Source organism: Macaca mulatta, chromosome 11, assembly GCF_049350105.2.
Source record: "Macaca mulatta isolate MMU2019108-1 chromosome 11, T2T-MMU8v2.0, whole genome shotgun sequence".
In the NCBI taxonomy this organism is placed as follows: domain Eukaryota; kingdom Metazoa; phylum Chordata; class Mammalia; order Primates; family Cercopithecidae; genus Macaca; species Macaca mulatta.
The window spans coordinates 55,860,242-55,884,784 of NC_133416.1; the positions used below are offsets into that span (position 1 = coordinate 55,860,242).

At 42.7% G+C, this 24,543-nt stretch overlaps 1 protein-coding gene across 9 annotated transcripts in view; it reads right to left on the reverse strand.

The window, feature by feature from the left end:
• The window catches only part of CCNT1 (cyclin T1), a 34,364-nt gene extending 11,303 nt beyond the window's left edge, over positions 1 to 23,061 (reverse strand). For 5 of the 9 annotated variants that reach the window (XR_001448005.3, XM_077954022.1, XM_001102295.5 and 2 more), the window contains exons 1-5: positions 22,839 to 23,061; positions 19,693 to 19,774; positions 9,865 to 9,993; positions 1,637 to 1,697; positions 720 to 782 (exon numbers count right to left, since the gene is read on the reverse strand). Coding sequence is in view for 6 of the 9 variants with exons in the window: in XM_077954022.1 (XP_077810148.1) it covers positions 720 to 782; positions 1,637 to 1,697; positions 9,865 to 9,993; positions 19,693 to 19,774; positions 22,839 to 22,999 (496 nt within the window). In the remaining 3 variants the exon portion in view is untranslated. Of the gene's footprint in view, positions 1 to 719; positions 812 to 1,569; positions 1,698 to 9,864; positions 9,994 to 19,692; positions 19,775 to 22,609 lie in introns of all 9 variants that reach the window. The other 4 variants (XM_077954020.1, XM_077954025.1, XM_077954023.1 and 1 more) reach the window with 4 other exon arrangements.
• Between the last annotated feature and the right edge of the window lie 1,482 nt (positions 23,062 to 24,543).

A 24,543-nucleotide genomic window follows, 5' to 3' on the forward strand; every position in this document is an offset into this window, starting at 1 on the left:
TTCCAAAACAAACCGTTCTGGGTGACAAAGCAAATTTTTATCTTCTTTAGGACACAGTCTTCTCAATATTAACATACATCCATCTCTAATCTTATCCTTGTTCAATATAACATTTAAATACTTTCAAATATAAAGAACTCGGGAAAATTTGGGGATTTTCACATGAAACACATATTAGTAAAATGTAAAGTAAGACCAATTATCAGTTTGGCCTACAAAATCATAAAAGGACTTAAAGGCACAATAGTGTTCAGATATTCTTGATACTACTTAAACTAAATAAGAGAGTTTCTTTCAATTATACCTAATATTGTTAAATCAGAATTAAAAAGAAAAGTTCTCAAGGGATTGTAAATCACAGAAAGTCCAAATAAATTCTATATGATCCTCTAGGGGGCCTTTAATCAACCCCAGAATTAAAATAAGATCACCCACTCCTCATGACTTTCTTAAAATTGCTGTTAAATAACTCTTCAAAACCTGCCCAACCTTGACAAACATTCTCAAGAGGTTAGCTCTCTTTAACTAGAGACCATCTAAAAACATTACTTGTAAGAACCCAACAGAAAAACATCAAATCAGAACAACTCATTGTGATTTAAGCCAAGTAGGCCTTTAAATTTGGCCAAAGCAGAACTGTTATGTATTGTCCGCCACAAACCACAACCTCTAAATGAGAAAACAATTTGAGATAGTCTTCATAAGTTGGGATTCCTTACCTCGAACAAGTTGAGTGCACTTTACTACATGAGTATGTGGGTGATCAATTGTTAGTTCAAAGCCTTAAAAGAAAAAGTAATTGGTTAAAAAACTATTAAGAAGTTTACATTTTACAAATTATGCTACAAGGATAACTGATTGTGAATTATACCTTACTGGTTTCCACATTAAAATATTAATAGAAATTTATTCCACCAGAAAAATATCATTGTCCCATGAAATATAACTTGAAGGTATTTTAAGAAAAAAGTTAACTAGAATTAACTTGAGAAATAAACTTTGAAGAACTCATCATGTATATATATGTGCAAAAAAAATTGTACCTACACCAATAACTTTGACATACAACTCATGAAACCTTACCCTACCTAAGAGAAAAATGATAGCCCAAAAGAACAAGGAAAAACAAAATCTGTATTTTCATATTTTCTAAACTTTTAAAGGCAGCCTATGTGATGAAAATAACAGATAATAACACAGTATCATCAGAGTTGCCCATGCAACCACTAAAGCTTAAGTCCCCCCACTTTCACTCTGCTGTTCTAAACACTAGTTACCATTTTAAAAACAAATGTTGTTACAGCCCATAACGATCCATGGAAGGAAAAACATCCTTTAGATAGTTTTCATAATTTTTGAGGGTAAAAGTCACCAAAACTTAAAAAGCAAATAATGAACCCTAGAATGAAAAAAATAATAACCCACTGACTGCTGTTTCAAAGGTCAGCTGTATTACCTGCATTCACCCTACGGAACAGGCCAAAGTTAAACTCAGCTCTACAACCTCTATAATCTGGAAACAGAGGGACACTACGAGAACTTTCCCAATAAATATTCTTCCTATTGAGCAAATATTTAAAATCAAATCATTTTATTGCATAATTTTAAAAAATGTTTCAAAGGAAGATAAGCTTACCTAAAGTCTGCAAAATTATGCTTTCTAAAATGACCAGATCTTGAACTTGTTGCAAATAAGCCTAAAAGTGAGAAGACAGAAATTATCCCCTACAAAGGCACAATATATAAAGTATAAACAATTCTAACAATCCCTTCCAGGGAAACCAAAACAATAAAAGGCATGGGTGGAGTTAGGAGGTAGAGTTAAGAACTGAAGTACAATCTTTTATTTATTTATTTATTTATTGAGACAGTCTCCCTCTGTCACCCAGGCTAGAGTGCAGTGGCGTGATCTTGGCTAACTGCAACCTCCACCTCCCTGGGTCAAGCAATTCCCCTGCCTCAGCCTCCCAAGTAGCTGGGATTCCAGGAGCACACCACTACGCCCGGCTAATATTTTTGTGAAACACAATTTTTATCCCTTATGCCCATTCAGTACAGATTTTCTTTAAAAAATAAATAAGTAAGTAGTGGCCGGGCGCGGTGGCTCAAGCCTGTAATCCCAGCACTTTGGGAGGCCGAGGCGGGCGGATCACGAGGTCAGGAGATCGAGACCATCCTGGCTAACCCAGTGAAACCCCGTCTCTACTAAAAAAATACAAAAAAAAAAACTAGCCGGGCGAGGTGGCGGGCGCCTGTAGTCCCAGCTGCTCGGGAGGCTGAGGCAGGAGAATGGCGTGAACCCGGGAGGCGGAGCTTGCAGTGAGCTGAGATCCGGCCACTGCACTCCAGCCTGGGCGACAGAGCGAGACTCCGTCTCAAAAAAAAATAAAATAAAAATAAAAAATAAAATAAAATAAATAAGTAGTATGCTGAGAGATAACACTTTAGATATGGCTACAGAAAAAGCACCATATATTTGGTTTATTTTCAGGCTAATATTTAAGGTTTTATGGTTTCTGTGATTTAGACATAAGAAAATTCAAAATATGTATTTTTTTCTTTTCTTTTTTTTTTTTTTTTTTTTTTTGGAGTTGTAGTTTCGCTCTTGTTGCCCAGGTTGGAGTGCAATGGGACAATATTGGAGTTGGAGTTTTGCTCTTGTTGCCCAGGCTGGAGTGCAATGGGACAATCTTGGCTCACCGCAACCTCCACCTCCCGGGTTCAAGTAATTCTCCTGCCTCAGCCTCCCGAGTAGCTGGGATTACAGGCATGCACCACCACGCCTGGCTAATTTTGTATTTTTAGTAGAGACGGGGTTTCTCCATGTGGGTCAGGCTGGTCTCAAACTCCCAACCTCAGGTGATCCGCCCACCTTGGCCTCCCAAAGTGCTGGGATTACAGGCGTGAGCCACTGAACCCAGCCTTTTTTTTGAGAGGAAGTCTCACTCTGCCGCTCAGGCTGGAGTGCAGCGGCATGACCTCGGCTCACTGCAAACTCTGCCTCCCGGGTTCAAGCAATTCTCCTGCCTCAGTCTCCCGAGTAGGTGGGATTACAGACGCCCACCACCACACCCGGCTAATTTTTGTATACTTAGTAGAGACGGGGTTTCACCATATTGGCAAAGCTGGTCTTGAACCCCTGACCTCAGGTGATCCGACCGCCTCAGCCTTCCAAAGTGCTAGGATTACAGGCGTGAGCCACCGCACCTGGCCATAAAGTATATATTTTTCAACATCACCAAAATACATTTGCAGAACCTTCCTACAATACTGTAAGCATTTAATTGATATCAAACATTTGACTCCTATTAGACCTTCCCCTTTGGGTCCATGCTAGGTTTCTAAAAAGTAGCAGAAGAGTTCAAAGGAAAAGGTAATAAGAAAATTCGCTCAGATTTCTGCCAGACAAAGCTACAGCCACTAGCCCCATGTAGCCATTCATCACTTGAAATGTAGCTAGTCTAAATTGAAACGTGCTATAACCATAAAATAAAGTGGATTTTTTAGACAGTTAAAAAATAAACAATGGGCCAGGTGCGGTGGCTCATGCCTGTAATCCCAGAACTTAGGGAGGCTGAAGCGGCTATATCATGAGGTTAGGAGTTCAAGACCAGCCTGGCCAATATGGTGAAACCCTGTCCCTACTAAAAATAAAAATAAAAAAAAAACTAGCTGGGCGTGATGGTGGGTGTGAACCTTGGCCTGTTCCATAGAGTGAATGCAGGTAGTAATCCCAGCTATTCAGGAGGCTGAGGCAGAGAATTGCCTAAACCCGGGAGGTAGAGGTTGCAGTGAGCTGAGATCATGCCACTGCACTCCAGCCTGGGTGACAGAGCGAGACTCCATCTCAAAAAAAGAAAAAATAAAAGAAGTAGCGAGGCATGGTTGCTCACATCTGGAATTCTAACACTTAGGGAGGCCAGTGTGGGAGGATTCTTTGAACGTCAAGAGTTCAAGACCAGCCCGGGCAACATGGTAAGACCCCCATCTCTACAAAAAAATAAAAATTAGCTGGCAGTGGTCGCATGCAGCTATAGTCCTAGCTACTTGGAAGGCTGAGGTGAAATGATCACCTGAGCCCAGGTGTATGAGGCTGCAGGAGGCTATAATCTTGCCACTGCACTCTATCCTGGGCAACAAAATGAGATTCTGTCTCAAAAAAAACAGAGCTGGCTGGACGCAGTGGCTCACGCCTATAATCCCAGCACTTTGGGAGGCCGAGGCCAGTGGATCACCTCAGGTCGGGAGTTCAAGACCAGCCTGACCCACATGGAGAGACCCCGTCTCAACTAAAAATACAAAAAATTAGCCAGGCATTGTGGCGCATGCCTGTAATCCCAGCTATTCGGGAGGCTGAGGCAGGCGAATCGCTTGAACCTGGGAGGGGGAGGTTGTGGTAAGCCAAAATTGCGCCATTGCACTCCAGCCTAGGCAACAAGAGAGAAACTCCATCTAAAAAATTTTAAAAAGTAGAGCTGGGCAGGGTGGCTCATGCCTATAATCCCAGCCTTTGGGAGGCCGAGGTTGGCAGATCACTTGAGTCCAGGAGATCAAGACCAGTCTCGGCAACATAGCGAGACCCTGTCTCTATCTAAAATACAAAAATTAGGCCAGGCGCGGTGGCTCACACCTGTAATCCAAGCACTTTGGGAGGCCAAGGTGGGCAGATCACGAGGTCAGGAGTTCAAGACCAGCTTGACCAACATGGTGAAACCCCGTCTCTACTAAAAATACAAAAAAAATTAGCCGGGCATGGTGGTAGATGCCTGTAGTCCCAGCTACTCAGAAGACTGAGGGAGGAGAATCACTTGAACCCAGAAGGTGGAGGTTGCAGTGAGCCAAGATTGCGCCACTGCACTCCAGCCTGGGTGACAAAGCAAGACTCCATCTTAAAAAAAAAAAAAAAAAATTAGCTGGGCATGGTGGTGCACACCTATAGTCCTAACTACTTTGGGAGCTGAGGCACGAGTATCACTTGAACCTGGGAGGCCGAGGTTGCCATAAGCCGAGATCACACCACTGCACTCCAGCCTGCACAACACAACGAGTCTCTCAAAAAAAAAAAAAAAAAAAAAAAGTAAAATAACCCATTAATAACTTTTTAACATTGATTATATGCTAAAATGCCCATGTATTAGACATACTGGGTTAAATATATGTATTTATGTCAAATATCTATTGCATTATACATTTATATGTTAAATATATACTTTATATATAATCATTTTATTGTATATTATATATATAGTTTTCTTTTTTAAAAACTAGGATTTTAATGAAATTTAATGAAAAGTTAAAAATTTTAAATTAAATATGTGGCTCCCACTATATTTCTATTGGACAGTACTGGTCTAGAGCTCTAAGAAAATGAGACCTGGGTCAGTAGTTAAAAGACCTAAATTACAGTTCGCTTTCTCTTAAGGAAACAGGAACCCAGGATAGCCATGGTAACATCATTTTAAAAATCACCTTCATCTTACAACTACCAAGGCACATTCCTTGCAAGTCATGACCCATGGTCATAAGACATTTGCAGCTAAGGAAGTAGCTTAATAATGCCTGCAAGAACAAACTACAACAACAACAAAATGTCCAGATATCTTGAAAGCACAAAATATATGCTTTTTAAATATAGTTATGCTTTGATGTGCTTACACACTAAAATGCCAAAGATCGTTTTCTTTAAATCAACAAAATAATACATTTTGTCACAATGTCAACCCACTTGCATGTAGACATAGCTTAGCTTTTACACAGAGAAGATGCCTATATAAGAAATGCTTAAGAGGCTGGGCACAGTGGCTCACACCTGTAATCTCAGCACTTTGAGAGGCTGAGGCAGGCTGGTAGCTTGAACCCATGAGTAGAGACCAGTCTGGGCAACATGGCAAAATCCTGTCTCTACAAAAAAATAGAAAAATTAGCGGGGTATGGTGGTGTGTGCCTGTAGTCCCAACTATTTGGCATGCTGAAGTGTGAGGAGCAACTGAGCCCAGGCAGGTCAAGGATACACTGAGCCACCATCGTGCCACTGTACTCCAGTCTGATCAACAAGAGTACGATTTTGTCTCAAAAACTAAAATTTAATAAAAAAAAAAAAAAGAAATGCTTAAAACAAAGATGAAACATTCCTTCTCCTGCTTTCTGAGGACTCCCTACTCTGTAACTGCATAGCTTTCAATCGACTATCTTCTCACTGCACTCTGTGACGCAACTTGAACTCCTTCCTGCATGAAATCCAAGAACCTTCTCTTGGGGTCTGGATCAAGATCCCCCTTTTCATAACTTTATGATTTGAATATGTCAATAAGGACTTAAAACTATACTAGTTTCTCCTTTCCATATAGAGGAGAAAACATCTCCCTAACCAACTCACAAGAACTGCAGACTCGGGTGAGAAGTTACATAAATACACTTTCGAGAAGAAAAAAGTGTGGATTATTTTATTTTTGTTTAATTTTGTTAACTCAATTCTATAGACCAATGGCATTTACTAGTCTCAAACCTAAACAAAGTCCAGAGCAATCACTCTTTCCACAAGAGCTACTGGTATGGCTTAAACAGAAAAACGAATGAAGACACTGCTATGCAAACATTATTAGGAAGGACTATTACTAAAAACAAACAAAAATCTCCCCTGCCACCCAAAAAATCTTTCTACAACATGATCAGAAGGAAACACACAATTCCATTTATTTATTTCATAAAGGACAAGCCGCACATTCATTGTAAGAGACTTAAATAATGTAGTCTCACCACAAATACATTATTTTTCTCCAATCGCTTACAAGTGTCAGACCTCTCAATTTATCATCACTCCCCAATCACTGGCTTCTAAAAGCAGGAGAGAGTTTTCCTTCTATTTTATTTTATATATTTTATTTACATCTTATTTTATTTTTAGAGTTTGGCTCTGTCACCAAGGCTAGAGTGTAATGGTGCCATCTCAGCTTACTGCAACCACTGCCTCCCAGGCTCAAGCAATCCTCCCACCTCAGCCTCCCGAGTAACTGGGACCACAGTCATGCACCACCATGCCCAGCTAATTTCTGTATTTTTGGTAGAGAAGGGGTTTTACCATGTTGCCCAAGCTGGTCTTGAACTCCTGGGCTCAAGCAATCCTCCCATCTCAGCCTCCCAATGCGCTGGGATTACAGGCATGAGCCACCATGTCCAGCCTTTTCCTTCTTTAATAAAGTCAAAAAAGGATGGAAGAAAACAAAAAAAGCCCTGTGTACATGTGCAGGATAAAGATCTGAAAGAATACATATCAAACAGTAATTGGCACTATCTTCCTAGGAGAAAAGGCCAACTTTAACTTTAAATGTTTCTTAAGTGTTTGAATTCTTTTATCATAAGCATAAGTAATTTTTATAATTTTCTTTAAGTTAAAAAAATAGACCAGGAGCAGTGGCTCACACCTGTAATCCCAGCACTTTGGGAGGCTGGGGCGGGCGAATCACCTGAGGTCGGGAGTTCAAGACCAGTCTGACCAACATGGAGAAACCCCGTCTCTACTAAAAATACAAAATTAGCCAGGCGTGGTAGCACATGCCTGTAATCCCAGCTACTAGGGAGGCTGAGGCAGGAGAATCGCTTGAATCTGCGAAGAAGAGGTTGTGGTGAGCCAAGATCACGCCACTGCACTCCAGCCTGGGCAACAAGAGCGAAACTCCCAACTCGGGGGGAAAAAAAAAAAAAGTTAAAAAAATAACTAGTAACACTACTAATTTAAGAATCCATAACAAAAATTTATAACAATACTTTTCAGCCAGGTGCAGTGGCTCACGCCTGTAATCCCAGCACTTGGGAGGCCAACGGGGTGGATTACTTGAGCTCAGGACGTCGAGAACAGCCTGGGCAACATGGTGAAACCCCATCTCTACAAAAACTAGCTGGGCATGGTGGCACACACCTAGTCCCAGCCACTCAGGAAGCTGAGGTCGGCGGGATCACTGAGCCCGGGAGGTCGAGGCCACAATGAGCCATGATCACACTACTGGACTCCAGCCAGGGCAACAGAGCGAGACCTTGTCTCAAAAAAAAAAAAAAAAGAATATTTTTCATAACATTTATAGTGATGAAAAGCTAAAATTGTCTAGACTTCTTCATGGAGAATGGTTAAAACTACATACATTCACATATATGTCATCAAATACTAGCCAGACATTTTTAAAAAGTAGAGAATCCATCAGATGGGAAAATATTTGGGATATAGGAAGCAAACAAAAACAAAACCAGAGACAAAATACATGCACACATAGCTATTTATACAAAAGAAACCACAAATAACAGTGGTTCATTAGTATACCTGTGCTTCAGTTGTCTCTTTAACAGGGGGTCCATGGCCTGTTATGAACTAAGCCGCACAGCAGGAGTTGAGCGGCAGACAAGTGAGTGAAGCTTCATCTGTATTTACAGCCGCTTCCCATCATTCACATTGCCCAACCTGAGCTCCGCCTCTTGTCTGATCAGCCATGGCATTAGATTCTTATAGGAGTGCTTGAACCCTGTGGTGAACTGCCCACGCAAGGGATCTAATTTGCTGCTTTTTATGAGAATCTAATGCCTGATGATCTGTCACTGTCTCCCATCACCCCCAGGCGGGACCATCTAGTTGCAGGAAAGGAAGCTCAGGGTGGCCAGGGGCAGTGGCTCACGCCTGTAATTCCAGCACTTTGGGAGGCTGAGGCAGGCAGATCACAAGGTCAAGAGATCAAGACCATCCTGCCAACATGGTGAAACCCTGTCTCTACTAAAAATACAAAAATAAGCTAGGTGTGGTGGCGTGCACCTGTAGTCCCACCTACTCGGGAGGCTGAGGCAGCAGAATCACTTAAACCCGGGAGGCGGAGGTTGCAGTGAGCCGAGATCGCGCCACTGCACTCCAGCCTGGTGACAAAAGCGAGACTCCGTCTCAAAAAAAAAAAAGAGAGAGAGACGCTCAGGGCTCCCACTGATTCTACATTATGGTGAGTTATATAATTATTTCATTATGTATAACAATATAATAATAACAAATAAAATGAACAATAAATGTAATGTGCTTGAATCATCCCAAAACCATCTCCAATCCCACCCTCTCTCTGTCCATGTAAAAACTTTCTCCCATGAAACCAGTCCCGGGTGCCAAAAAACGTCTGGGACCATTGGTCTAGAATTTATCTGAGAAATACTTTCTTCTTCATTTTTCTGTATTTTCAAATTTTACTGCAACAAATACACAACTTTTGCCATAAAATTTATGTTTCGTTTTGTTTTTCAGACAGGGTCCTGGCACTGTTGCCTGCAGTGGTATGATCATGGCTCACTGCAGCCTCAACATCCCATGCTCAAGCAACCCTCCCACCTCAGTCTCCCAAGTAGCTGGGACTAAAGATGTGAGCCAGCATGTCCAGGTTTTTTTTTTTTTCTTTTTTTGTAAAAAGGATGTTTCACTTTGTTGCCAGAGCTGGTCTTGAACTGGACTCAAGCAATTGTCCTGCCTCAGCCTCCCAAAGTGTTGGGATTACAGGCATGAGCCACACATCTGGCTTTTTTTTTTTTTTTTCCATAGAGACAGGGTCTTGCTATGTTGTCCAGGCTGGTCTTGAACTTCTGGCCTAAAGTGATTCTCCCACCTTACCCTCCCAAAGTGCTAGGATTACAGGTGTGAGCCACCACCATACCCAGCCTGAATTTTTATTGTTAAGGAAAACACAAACACTAAAAGGTTCTTTTAATAACCCCAATCCAAACTTCAATAAATCAAAGTTATAAAATTAAGTTGCATCGAAATATATAAAGATCCTGGCATGCTTGGGAGTACGGTAAAAAAAAGAAAGAAAAAGATTAAGAAAAACAGATGGGTAATTAATCTCCTACCTCACTTCTAGTATCAGGAAGGGATTCCTGAGGATGGAGACAAGTATGTGCTACTTTGATGACATGTTCCAATTTTTTGGGCTGCTCCTCCACTTTAGCTGCTAGAAACAAGGCTGCTGGAGCCACAGACTGAATGAAGAGAAAATAAATCATATTTATTACCAATGTATTCATTTATAGATCAAGATAGATCCAAAGAGGAGCTAAGTCTCAAATCAAGTTATTTACTTGCCTCGACTTTGTCACTTCTTTACCCTTTCCCCCCAGCTTCTAGCATCTTCCCCTCTCCTACCCATTAATCCATGTCACTTCTAAACACCAATTATTTGACAAACTCTCATTAAAAGCTATCTATGGGAGAAGCTACTAGATGTAAACAGACAGTTTTCTATTTAAAATGAGATTCTTTATTAAGTTTGTATCAAATCACTCAATACGTCTTTTAAGGAGTAAACTGAAACGTCCAGAATACACAAATCCATATAGAGAAAAAGTTTAGTGGTTGCCAGGAGCTGGGGAGAGGGGAGTATAGGAATAACTGCTAATAGGTGAGGGCTGATGTAAATGTTCTGGAATTAGATTGTGTTGATAGTTGCACAATTTTGTGCATATACTAAAAACCAGTGAACTATATAATTTAAACAAATGAATTTAATTGTATGTGAATTGCATCTCAATTACTTATACATATCAAATCTTTCAAAAATACAAAGCATGGCATTATATGCAAGGCATTATTTATAAAAAGCATTAAGAGGGAAAAATTGAAGTCAATACACAAGTAGATAACAAACTTTATAAAAGATTAGAGCAATATGACATAAATGTAGCCTGGTGATCTTGGAAACTTCAGGAAGTAGAAGTTTTCTTGAATATTAAGAATATTTCAATGAATCAAAGATGGTAATGTTAAGAGCTATAATTCACCAGGAGTCAAAGAAATACATAAATAATTTTACAGAATTTAAACATATATTTCATTTTACTGACTAGAACTGATATTCTAATACTTATTTGTAACTCTGTCATCTATGCCATACTTTTCTAGAATAAGTTTTTCTCCACAAATTCAACTCATAGTAATCATTTCAGACAAGACCATAGGAGACAAAAATAATTTAAAACAAAATTTTTTTAGGCCAGGTACAGTGGTTCAAAGTCTATAATCTCAGCACTTTGGGAAGCAGAGGCGGGCGATCACTTGAGCCCAGAAGTCCGAGACCAGCCTGGGCAACACAGTGAGAGACTCCATCTCCATACACACATTAAAAAGAATTGTTTTAAGTAAACATAGTGATTCATTTCCTTCACATTTGTTTCAGATGAATATGAAGCATACTACATATATATTCCTCAGACTTTAGGATAAACAAAACAGGATCAGAGAAAAATGGGTATGAACAAAGGTATTTTGATCGGGGAATAAAGCACATTTTCAACACTAAACTGAGTAGTTAAATAAATTAGATAATCGGATGTGGAACACAAATTCTTTTTTCTTTTTTTTTTTTTTTTTGAGACAGCATCTCACTCTGTCACCCAACTGCAGTGCAGTGGTGTCATAATCACAGTTTCACTCAACCTGTGGAAGGCTGATATATTCCCATCTCAGCCTTTGAAGTAGCTGGGATCACAGGCACACGCTACCACACCCAGTTAATTTATTTTCATTTTTAATAGAGATGGGGTCGCCCTACATTGTCCAGGCTGCTCAAACTCCTGGGCTCAAGTGATTCTCCTGTCTCTGCCTCCCAAACTCCTAGGATTACAGGTGTGAGTCACCTCACCCAGCCAAGATTCTTTTTTTTTTTTTTTTTTTGAGACGGAGTCTTGCTCTGTCACCCGGGCTGGAGTGCAGTGGCCGGATCTCAGCTCACTGCAAGCTCCGCCTCCCGGGTTTACGCCATTCTCCTGCCTCAGCCTCCCGAGTAGCTGGGACTACAGGCGCCCGCCACCTCGCCCGGCTAGTTTTTTTGTATTTTTTAGTAGAGACGGGGTTTCACCGTGTTAGCCGGGATCGTCTCTCGATCTCCTGGCCTCGTGATCCGCCCGTCTCGGCCTCCCAAAGTGCTGGGATTACAGGCTTGACCAGCCAAGATTCTTAACAAGAGTGACACTAAAGATTTTGAAAAACAGTTTAAAAAATGTTTATGACAAATGTAACTATTATGTACATATGATAATTAATAAAAATAAATTTTTAAAACAAAGTAATATTTAGAAGGAGTAATCTGGTGGTAGGTAGAACTAGGAGAAAAGGATGGGATACATTAAAAGTTAATTCAGGCTGCGTGTCGTGGCTCACGCCTGTAATCCCAGCATTTTGGGAGGCTGAGGCGGCGGATCACTTGAAGTCAGGAATTCAAGACCAGCCTGGCCAACATGGTGAAACCCCATCTCTACTAAAAACACAAAAATTAGCCAGGCATGGTGACACACACCACCACTAGGGAGTCTTCTAGTAGGGTAGTCCCACTTACTCAAGAATAACTGCCCGAACCCAGGAGGCAGGGGTTCAAGTGAGCCAATATCATGCCATTGTACACCAGCCTGGGCAACAGAGCAATACTGTCTCAAAAAATAAAATGAAAGTTAACTTAAATAATAATTTAGGCATTAGGACATAAAGTTTAGAGTACTTTGGGAGGCCAAAGCAGGAGAATCACTTGAGCTCAAAGTTCGAGATCAGCCTGGGTAACACAGTGAGACCCTGTCTCTGTTTTTTAAAAATTATTTTAAAATATAGAAAAAATGATTCTAAAAAGTTTAGAGTAGGCCGGGCATGGCGGCTGATGCCTGTAATCCCAGCACTTTGGGAGGCCGAGGTGGGCAGATCACCTGAGGTCAGGAGTTCAAGAACAGGCTGGCCAACATGGTAAAAGCCCATCTCTACTAAAATTACAAAAATTAGCCAGGAGCGGTGGTGCACGCCTGTGGTCCCAGCTACTTGGGAGGCTGAGGCAGGAGAATAGCTTGAACCCAGGAGGCAGAGGTTGCAATGAGCCAAGATCATGCCATTGCACTCCAACCTGGGCCACACAGCAAGACTCTATCTCAAAAAAAAAAAAAGTTTAGAGTAGACACTAGCAGTAGAAACAAAGGAAAAAAGAAACACAGGCATCACTTTGTAAAGCTAATAGAGCTGCACTAAATATATGTACATGTATTTGCACACAAAGAAAAAATTCTAATGGGATATATTCTAAAATGTTAACAGGATTATCTCTTTATTTCCTGTCCTCTTCCAATTTTATGATAATTTAAAAAGTATATATTTAGGCTGGGCTCAGTGGCTCACACCTGTAATCCCAGCACTTTAGGAGGCCAAGGCAGGCAGATCACGAGGTCAGGAGATCGAGACCATCCTTGCTAACATGGTGAAACCCTGTTTCTACTAAAAATACAAAAAATTAGCCGGGCGTGGTGGCGGGTGCCTGTAGTCCCAGCTAGTTGGGAGGCTGAGGCAGGAGAATGGCACGAACCCGGGAAGCAGGCTTGCAGTGAGCCAAGGTCACACCACTACACTCCAGCCTGGGTGACAGAGCGAGACTCTATCTCAAAAAAAACAAAACAAAACAAAAGTATATATTTATAAGGAGAGGAAAAAAATGGTAACATTATAAAATTAGCAAGACTTTATAGGCTGGGAGCAGACTCTTGCCTGTAATCCTAGCACTTTGGGAGGCCGAGACAGGAGGATCCCTTGAGCTCAAGCCTAAGCAACATAGCAAGACCTCATCTCTACAAAAAATCAAAAGGAAAATTCACTGGGCCTGGTGGCACTATAGTCCTGGTAAGGCAGGAGGATCACTTGAGCCCAGCAGATGGAGGCTGCAGTGAGATATGATTGCACCACTGCACTCCAGCCTGGCCTAGGTGACAGAGTAAAACCCTATCTTGGGGAGGGGGGACTATAACTAACTGAACAAAGGGGAAAAGGACAAGTCAAAGACTATACTAAGGTTTTAAGTGTACTAGGAACTAAAAGTTCCTAGTAGGCATAAACTAATAAAACCAAAATAAAACTAAACTCAATTATGGCACCACTGCACTCCTGGGCAACAGAGGAGACTCTGTCTCAAAAAAAAAAAGAAAAAGAAAAAAAAAAGAATTCAATAAATGTTTCTTAAAGTAATGAATATGTGTTGTTTGTTAGGGTGGAAAGAAAAGGACCCTCACCTATAGTGCTGGAAACAACGTATAATGTATAATCTTTCATAGGGCAAACTGACACTACAAAAATTTTTATATATACTTGGGGCACAGCAATTCCACCTATAGGAACTTATATTAAAATGCTTATATAAGTGCACTATATATATACACACAAGACTATCCCATGAAACATAACATACAATATAATAAACTAGAACAACCCAAATAGCTATCAACAAAGAGCTGCTTAAATAACCTACAGTAACTACACAGATACCATCTGGCAATTTAAAATAGTAAGAAATCCAAAAAATAATAATAATGAGAAATATGGAAAGATGTCCGATACACACTGTTACATGATAAAGGCAAGCTGTGCAACAGTAGCATAGCAAGATGTGATTTTTTAATAGAAATACATAAATGCTAGTTTATGTGCACAGAAAAATATCTGGGCCACTATATACAAAACCTTTATCAATGGTTATCTCTGGGTGGGATTACAGAGTAGTTTTCACTTTCCACATATATTTCTGTACTGTCTTAATTTTTACCATGGGAATTTATTGTAATACTTTTGGGGTTTTTTGTTTTTTTTTTTTTTTTGAGATGGAGTCTCACTGTGTCGCCCAAGCTGGAGTGCAATGATGTGATCTCAGCTCACTGCAACCTTCACCACCCGGGTTCAAGCGATTCTCCTGCCTCAGCCTTCCGAGTGAGTAGCTGGGACTACAGGTGTATGCCACCATGCCCAGCTGATTTTTGCGTTTTTAATAGAGACGGGGTTTCACCATGTTGGCCAGGATGGTCTTGACTCCTGACCTCAAATGATCCACCCAACTCGGCCTCCCAAAGTGCTAGGATTACAGGCCTGAGTCACCGCACCCAGCCTATACCTTTGTAACAAGAAACACACACACACACATACACACACAAATGCCTGACAACTTGACAGGATATATAACATATCAATGCCACATTTATTATTAGACCACACTTAATGTATTAAGTCCTCTCACATTTAAATTTGGATTCATCACAGCTAAATTTAGAATTAACATGTTAAAAGATGATATTAAATCTAGAATCTGTTGATTCCAAAATGTGCCTAAAATCAATCCTCTAAAAAGGATCCACAACTTCATATTAATCAATGGATTCTGAAAAAGGTCATGACATTCAAAAGAATATCCCTATACTAGCCAGGTGCAGTGGCCCATGCCTGCAATCCTAGCACTTTGGGAGACTGAGGTGGGAGGACAGCTTGAGGCCAGGAATGTGAGACCAGACTGGGCAACAGAGCGAGATCTCCTGTCTCTAAAAAATAAATATATATAAAATGTTTGAGGCTGGGGGCAGTGGCTCAGGCCTATAATCCCAGCACTTTGGGAGGCCGAGACGGGAGGATCATGAGGTCAGGAGATCGAGACCATCCTGGCTAATATGGTGAAACCCTGTCTTTACTAAAAATACAAAAAAATGAGTCAGGTGCAGTGGCAGGCGCCTGTAGTCCCAGCCACTCAGGAGGCTGAGGCAGGAGAATGGCGTGAACCCAGGGGGCAGAGCTTGCAGTGAGCCAAGATTGCGCCACTGCACTCCAGCCTGGGCAACAGAGTGAGACTCCGTCTCAAAAAAAAAAAAAATGTTTTAAAGAATCTCTCTATATTGGATAATTACCAGATCATCCATTCATTCAATAAGTTTACTGAAGTTGCTTTAGAGAATATACAAAAAAGGGAATTTCTGTCCTTGTTAAGCTTAACACATGTAATCCTAGCACTTTGGGAGGCCGAGGCAGGAGGATCACAAGGTCAGGATATCAAGACCATCCTGGCTAACATGGTGAAACCCCATCTCTACTAAAAATACAAAAAAAAATTAGCCAGGCATGGTAGCAGGTGCCTGTAGTCCCAGCTATTCGGGAGGCTAAGGCAGGAGAATGACGTGAACCCGGGAGGTGGAGCTTGCAGTGAGCCGAGATCGGGCCACTGCACTCCAGCCTGGGGACAGAGCTAGACCCCGTCTCAAAAAAAAAAAAAAAAAAAAGAAATAAAAAGATACGGCCTGGCACGGTGGCTCATGGCTATAATTCCAGCACTTGGTAGCCGAGGCGGGTGGATTATGAGGTCAGGAATTCAAGACCACGCTGGCCAAGATGGTGAAACCCCGTCTCTACTAAAAATACAAAAATTAGCCGGGTGTGGGGGCGGGCACCTGTAATCCCAGCTACTTGGGAGGCTGAGGCAGGAGAATTGCTTGAACCCAGGAGTCAGAAGTTGCAGTGAGCTGAGATCATGCCACTGCAATCCAGCCTGGGGGAAAGAGCAAGACTCCGGGTCTCAAAAAAAAAAAGATATAATTTAAAATACAAGGCTAGGCACAGTGGCTCACATCTGTAATCCCAGCACTCTGGGAGGATGAGGCGGGCGGATTACAAGGTCAGCAGTTTGAGACAAGCCTGGCCAACATAGCGAAACCCTGTCTACTAAAAATACAAAAATTAGCCAGGTGTGGTGGCGGATATCTGTAGTCCTAGTTACTTAGGAGGTTGAGACAGGAGAATCGCTTGAACCTGGCAGGTGGAGGTTGCAGTGAGCTGAGATAACGCCACTGCACTCCAGCCTGGGTGACAGAGCAAGACTCTGTCTCAAAAATAAATAAATAAATAAATAAATAAATAAATAATAAAAGCAGGGGAAAATATATATTAACCTATACATGAAGAGTAGACAAAATGATTTGAGATTTTCTTTTTTTGATTTGATATTTACTTCACCCCAGATTTCAAGTCTTTATCATAATAAAAGGGAAGTATAGAAAACTTTCAGAACTGGCAAAACAGCTAGGAATTTCCTCTTCAAATTTCACTTTGTAACTACTCACTACCTTCTACTCTGGTGTTATCAGATAGCCTCGTTAAATGCTAACAGGCTTCTCTCTTAATAAGAAGGGTATACTCCCTGCAATCAAAGCCAGAGCACGGCTCCAGGGCATAACTAGAGGTACAGGGGCTAAGGGCAGAAGAAGGCCAGCCAGGGTGGATCATTAGCAAAAATCTTAGTTCACAAATCCAAAAAGTTTCCTGTGCAGTTACTCCCAATACTTTTTCTGCCAGTTTCTTACATTTCAGGAGCTATGTCAGCTTCATAGACTCTCTTTCTACAGTATTAAAAAAATTACAAAAAATCTGAAAACCCACCATTCTAAGGATATGAAATAAGCATCCTCAAAGGCATAACCTTTTTCTTTTTGAGACAGAGGTTTGCTCTTGTCGCCTAGGCTGGAGTGCAATAGCAATCTCGGCTCACCACAACCTCGGCCTCCCCAGTTCAAGTGATTGCCTCAGCCTCCTGAGTAGCTGGGATTACAGGCATGAGACACCATGTCTGGCTAATTTTTGTTTTAGCAGAGATGGGGTTTCTCCATGTTGCTCAGGCTGGTCTCAAACTCCCGACCTCAGGTGATCCACCCGCCTCAGCCTCCCAAAGTTCTGGGATTATAGGTGTAAGCCACGGCACCCAGCAGGATAACTTTGTCTTAAAAAAAAAAGCGGCCGGGCACGGTGGCTCATGCCTGTAATCCCAGCACTTTGGGAGGCCGAGATGGGCGGATCACGAGGTCAGGAGATCGAGACCATCCTGGCGAACACGGTGAAACCCCGTCTCTACTAAAAATACAAAAAAATTAGCTGGGCGTAATGGCGGGCGCCTGTAGTCCCAGCTACTTAGGAGGCTGAGGCAGGAGAATGGCGTGAACCCGGGAGGCGGGGCTTGCAGTGAGATGAGATCGCACCACTGCACTCCAGCCTGGGTGACTGAGCAAGACTCTGTCTAAAAAAAAAAAAAAAAAAGGAGTGAAATATTTGACTCACAAATCCATATAAACTATATAGCCGGTACGGTGGCTCACACCTGGAATCCCAACACTTTGGGAGGCCGAGGCAGGCAGATCACCTGAGGTCAGGAGTTGAAAACCAGCCTGACCAACATGGTGAAACCTTGTCTCTATTAAAAATACAAAAATTAGCCAGGTGTGGTGGCACATGCCTGTAATCCCAGCTACTTGGGAGGCTGAGGAAAGAGGACTGCTTGAATCTGCAAGGCGGATGTTACAATGAGCTGAGATCATGCCATTGCACTCCATCCTGGTCAACAAGAGCGAAACTCCATCTCAAAAAAAAAAAAATCAATGCATATGAAGTACTCAAGTTTATCCCTATTACCCTAGCATTCTATTAAGTAAATATAGTCGCTCCTAAAACTGGGATATCACTATGCATTCACTTCCAAGTCATTTATAATAATGTTAAATAGGACCATTTCAAATAGCAACAATGAAAAGATCACTATTTATAATTCCGTACAAAAAAATACAATTTCTTTATTAGTATTATTTTATTCTTCATGTTCTTTTAAAAAATTTTTTTACCTTTTTCTTTTTTTTGTAAAAACGGGGTCTTACCATGTTGCCCAGGCTGGTCTCAAACTCCTGGGCTCAATCAATCCTCCCACTTGGACCTCCCAAAGTGCTGTGATTATACATAAGAATGAGACACCACGCATAACCTACTTTTCATGTTCTTAAAAGTCATTTTCCCAGTTATTATTACATAATGTACCTTCCCCTCCAACTGCTGACTGGAATTTTATCAAAGGCTTTTGGAAAATCTAAGTAACTTACATTTACTTCTTTTGCTGTGACCATATTTTATAAACTACTTCAAAATTAACACCACAAATGGCGGCTTATGCCTGTAATCCCAACATTTTAGAAGGTGGAGGCGGAAGGATCCCTTGAGCCCTGGAGTTTGAGACCAGGCTGGGCAACATAGGGAGACCCTATCTCCACAAAAAAATTTTTTTAATTGCCAGGGATCGTGGCAGGCCTGTGGTCCCAGTCACTTGGGAGGCTAAGGCAGGAGGACTGCTTGAGACCAGAAGGTTAAGGCTGCAATGAACTATAATCAAACCACTGCACTCCACCATGGACAACAGGGCAAGACCCTGCCTGTCTCCCTGCCCCAGCAAGAAAAATAAAGCTATACGTAAATTACACATGATTTCCCCTTTAATGTTACTCCTCCAATCTCAAAATGTTGACTTTAGATGTCTGATAATCTGTTTTTGGGGGTTTTTTTGGGGACAGGGTCTCACTCTGATGCCCAGGCTGGAGTGCAGTGACTCGATCTTGGCTCACTGCATCCTCAACTCCCTGAGTTCAAGCAATCCTCTTGCCAGCCTCTGGAGTAGCTGAGACCACAGATGCATACCACCACACCCAGCTACTTGGTTTTTGTTTTTGTTTTGATATTTTGTAGAAATTAGGTCTCATTATGTTGCCCAGGCTGGTTTTGAACTCCTGGGCTCAAGTGATCCTCCCATCTCCGTCTCTCAAAGTGTGGGATTACAGTTGTGAGCCACTGCACCCGGCCTAATCTACTTTAGAGAATTGACATGGATGTACTATAAATCCACTAGACAAGCAGACACTTAACAGGAAAAATGAAAAGCTGGATTCAGAACAGCAACACAGCGCATAATGAAACTGATCAACCCTAAATTCTAAAGTTCAAGTCACAGTTCAGTAGCAAAGACCAACCACAAATGGAATAGGTAGTTGGAATCAATCACAAAAGGATTACACCATAAAAAAAAAAAAAAAAATTATACTTACATTTCCAGGAAACTGTGTGAAGGACTGAATCATGTAGAATCGATGCATGTATACTATAGCAGTGTTGATAGTCAATTGCGAGCTGAAGAGTTCAAGTTAAGATCCAAAAACAGGCAGGTATAATTCTGGAAAAGATAACCTCTATCTCCCTCCCAAAAGGATGAAATGGCCAAGCAAGTAGATGCTACTAAATGAAAATCATACTTATCTCTCCAAATCAAAGAATATGTCTGTTTTCTTTCACCAAATTACTAATCACCAACTGACACTTATTACAATGGCTTACACATAACAAATATTTAATATAAATGTACTGAATGAATAAACAAACATATCAAGATGCATGGATCTAGACAGAGTTTTAAAAAAACTATATAAGGCGGCCGGGTGCGGTGGCTCACTCCTGTAATCTCAACACTTTGGGAAGCCGAAGGGGGTGCAGATCACCTGAGGTCAGGAGTTCGAGACCAGCCTGACCAACACAGAGAAACCCCATCTCTACTAAAAATAGAAAATTAGCTGGGCGTGGTGGGGCATGCCTGTAATCCCAGCTACTCGGGAGGTTGAGGCAGGAGAATCGCTTGAAATGGGAGGCGGAGGTTGCGGAGAGCCAAGATCACGCCATTGCACTCCAGCCTGGGCAACAAGAACAAAACTCCATCTCCAAAAAAAAAAAAAAAACCAATTTATAAGGCCTGGCTGGGCACGGTGGTTCACACCTGTAATCCCAGGACTTTGGGTAGAGGCAGAGGCAGGTGGATCACCTGAGGTCAGGAGTTTGAGACCAGTTTGGGCAACATGGCGAAACCCCTCCTTGACTAAAAACACAAAAATTAGCCAGGCATGGTGGCAGATATCTATAATCTAATATGATTTACAGCGCCCACCCTGATCTGGCCCATAGGTATGTCTCCACTACCTCTCTCACCTGCTAAACTCCATCAACTAAATTACTTTCTTTTTTTTTTTTTCAGACAGAGTCTCGTTCTGTCACCCAGGCTGAGTGCAGTGGCACAACCTCAGCTCGCTGAAACCTTCACCTCCTGGGATCAAGCAATTCTCCTGCCTCAGCCTCCCAAGTAGCTGGGACTACCGGCTGGGCCACCACGCCTGGCTAATTTTTGTATTTTTAGTAGAGATGGGGTTTCACCTTGTTGGCCAGGCTGGTGTCGAACTCCTGACCTCAAGTGATCCACCCGCCTCAGTCTCCCAAAGTGCTGGGATTACAGGCATGAGCCACCACACCCGGCCTAAATTATTTTCAGTTCCACTTCTCTCTGGCAACCAAGCCTTCTCATGTGGTGATCCACGGGACAGGAAACATCTGAAATGATCTGATAATTCATTAACTGAAGAGGAACAAAAAACTTGTAAATGCCTTACTTCTAAAAACTTCAGCAGACAATATGGGGTAGAGAGATGATGCAGTCCCAAATTACAACAGCCTTTTTTTGAGGGGGCAGAGTCTCGCTCTGTCGCCCAGGCTGGAGTGCACTGGTACCATCTTGGCTCACTGAAACCTCTGCCTCCCAAATTCGAGCGATTCTCCTGCCTTAGCTTCCCCAGTAGCTGAGATTATAGGCACTCGCCACCAAACATGGCTAATTTTTGTATTTTTAGTAGGGACGGGGTTTCACCATTTTGGCCAGGCTGGTCTTGAACTCCTGGCCTCAAGTGATCGACCCGCCTGGGCCTCCCAAAGTGCTGGTATTACAGGTGCGATCCACCGCGCCTGGCTGACAACCTTAATGACAACACACATACAAAAAGGAAAGCGTTTTAAGGATACACTGAAATAGAATTTCGAACAAAAAGATTTACTCCGTACTGATAGGATGCTTAGGAAACACATCTGGACATCAGCAGGAAACAAACTGGCGATAAAAAAGACACCCATTTTGAGATGCACACACCCTTAAGATACAAACATTACTGTCAGCCACACATTTAAATAGAAGCTGCACCCAAGAAAATTTTCACACACAGAGTGGAAAGAACTTTAAAACTATACAAGTTTTCTCCACCACAAAATAAGTGTATTTCCTGACAAACAAAAATATGTGGGAGAGGATACCTCATTTTTTTTAAAATTTTTTTTTCTGAGACGGAGTTTCACTATTGTTGCCCAAGCTGGAGTGTAGTGGCGCGATCTCGGCTCACTGCAACCTCCACCTCCCGGGTTCAAGCGATTCTCCTGCCTCAGCCTCCTGACTAGCTGGGATTACAGCTGCCCGCCACTAAGCCGGGGTAATTTTTTGTATTTTTAGTAGACAGGGGTTTAATTATGTTGGCCAGGCTGGTCTCGAACTCCTGACCTCAGGTGATCCACCCGCCTCGGCCTCCCAGAAGTGCAGAGATTACAGGTGTGAGCCACCGCACCCGGCCGTTACCTCATTTTTGAAATAGAAAGAAAATGAAATACACACCACCACTCTAAGTAACTTAAGGACCCAGTATTTTGTAAACGATTTAAAACATTAGATTCGTGGGTAACCCCTACAAACGTAAACTAACATCTTTCCTCTGAAATTCTATAAAACAGCAGCTACTAATTGAGCATCTTAATGCAAAGCATTGTGATGGACACAGAATCAAACACAAGAGGTATCATCCCATTTTATAGACAAGACGACCAAGAATTTGACAGGTCACTTAAACAGCTAGCAGATGAGGAATGGATTTTGGACCAAGGCTGAGGCATTAATTCTAGACCACCCTTTATAAGACTTTCAGGTACTGAATTTCTCGAAATTTACACACTAGGTTTCGGAAGCAGCCCTCAACAGAGAAACCTCTGCCAGACCCAAACCCCTAGGGCACAGCGGAAAATGAGAAACTTAACGTCACCAGAGCCGATCAGAACACAACGAAGAGAGAGTTGGAAGGGCTGGTTAAAACACGAAGCCGGGAAGGATACGAATGCCCAGCAAGGTTGGTGGCACGGGTGAGCGAGCGGGAAATCAACTCCGCCTCGCTTCCCTAGCGCGAACTGAGTTTCAGCCCGCCCCATCGTGGGCTCTCCCAACTAGACATCCAGCTTCTGCCCACCTTCTTCCCCACTTTCGTCCCCCACCAGAGCCTGAGACCTAGACGCCAGAGCATGGCGGGACCAACTCAAAGGCCGAAGGCCTAGGCCGCAAGGATACACGTTAAGACGCTGCCCCATGTCCTGGAGCAGATTGGCCGCCTGCTGGCGATAAGAAAGTTCTTTATCTGGGTCCACACCAAATCGACGGGATGGGCTATTTTCCAGCTGTTCTCGAGTGAAATACCACCGTTTGTTGTTGTTCTTCCTGTCTCCCTCCATAATGCTTCAACCAGAAGGCAGCGGCGGAGGCTGCAAACACTTCCCAGCGTCACCTAAGAGGCGACCCACATCCGCTGTGCGGGGGCAACTGCGACTTGACGAACTTCCGCTAAGCGTCGACCGCCGGGTTGTGACTCTCTTCCGTAAAGAAAGCAAAAGTCAAAGGACCTACTTCCGGAATGCACCTCGCGACACCCCGTAGCCGAGTTAACAGCCAATATGCGACGAGAAAAAAACCTTGAGGCGAGGACGCAGGCGCGTCACGTGACCCTTGGGAGGTGGCGTGGGCTTAGAAGTTCTCGCTTAAAAACCATGAATCTTCCCGCGAGAACCGGATTGAGCGTTGGCGCCCGGGGTTAGGTTGTGAGGTCGCAATTGTAGTGGTATGAGGCGCCCGCCCACGCGCCGCTTGGTGGTTCTTAGGAGAACTTAGTTTGTGACTGCAGTGGTGATATAAAATGGGGCAGATGGACCGCGCGCGGTGGTTCACGTCGGTAATCTCAGCACTTTGGGAGCCCGAAGCAGGCGGATCACGAGGTCAGGAGTTCGAGACCAGCCTGGTCAATATGGCGAAACCCCGGTCTCTACTAAAAATACAAAATTAGCCGGGCGTGGTGGCGTGCGCCTGTAGTCCCAGCTACTCGGGAAGCTGAGGCAGGAGAATCGCTTGAACCCGGGAGACGGAGGTCGCAGTGAGCCGAGATCGCGCCACTGCACCCCAGCCTCCAGCCTGGGTGACAAAGCGAGAGACTCCGTCTAAAAAATAAATAAAATAAAAATGGGGCAGATGAACTTGAAAGAGAAAGTAGGTGAGGCTGTCAGAAACTGAAAAACAGAATCAAATGGTGGGGCTCTTTCGTATATGGGAACATAAAGCAACTAGAAGGCTGTTACGTTGTTGGTAGCAATGTAAAATACGACAACCCATTTGGAGAGGTCGCTTTAATGTGTAGCCAAACTCATGAAAACATTCTCACGTTTCGCCGCAGTGATCCAACTTAAAGGAATAAAATGAAATTAATAACATTAAGAGCTTACATGTCCCATGCACAATACTGACTTAAATATACTGTTTCATTTATTCAGCGGAACTCTCAAGAGGTAATTTTTAAGTACGTTTGCTAATGGGTGAACTAATACTGCCCCTTGAGTGTGAACAGCCTCCACCACTACCCCTCACTTGCAGAGATTAGCAAATTCCTGCCCTCTGTCAAGATATTTCCCAGCTCCTTTGCCGGCGCGGTGGCTCACGCCTGTAATCCCAGCAGTTTGGGAGGCCAAGGCGGGCGGATCACCTGAAGTCCGGAGTTGGAGACCAGCCTGGCCAACATGGTGAAACCTCGTCTCTACTGAAAATACAAAAATTAGCCAAGTGTGGTGGCGCACGCCTGTAATCCCAGCTACTCGGGAGGCTGAGGCAGGAGAATGATTTGAACCCGGGAGGCGAAGGTTGCAGTGAGCCTAAATCTAACTGCACTCCAGCCTAGGCGACAGTGCAAGACTGCTTCTCAAAAAAAAAACAAAAAAAAAAAAACCGGATATAT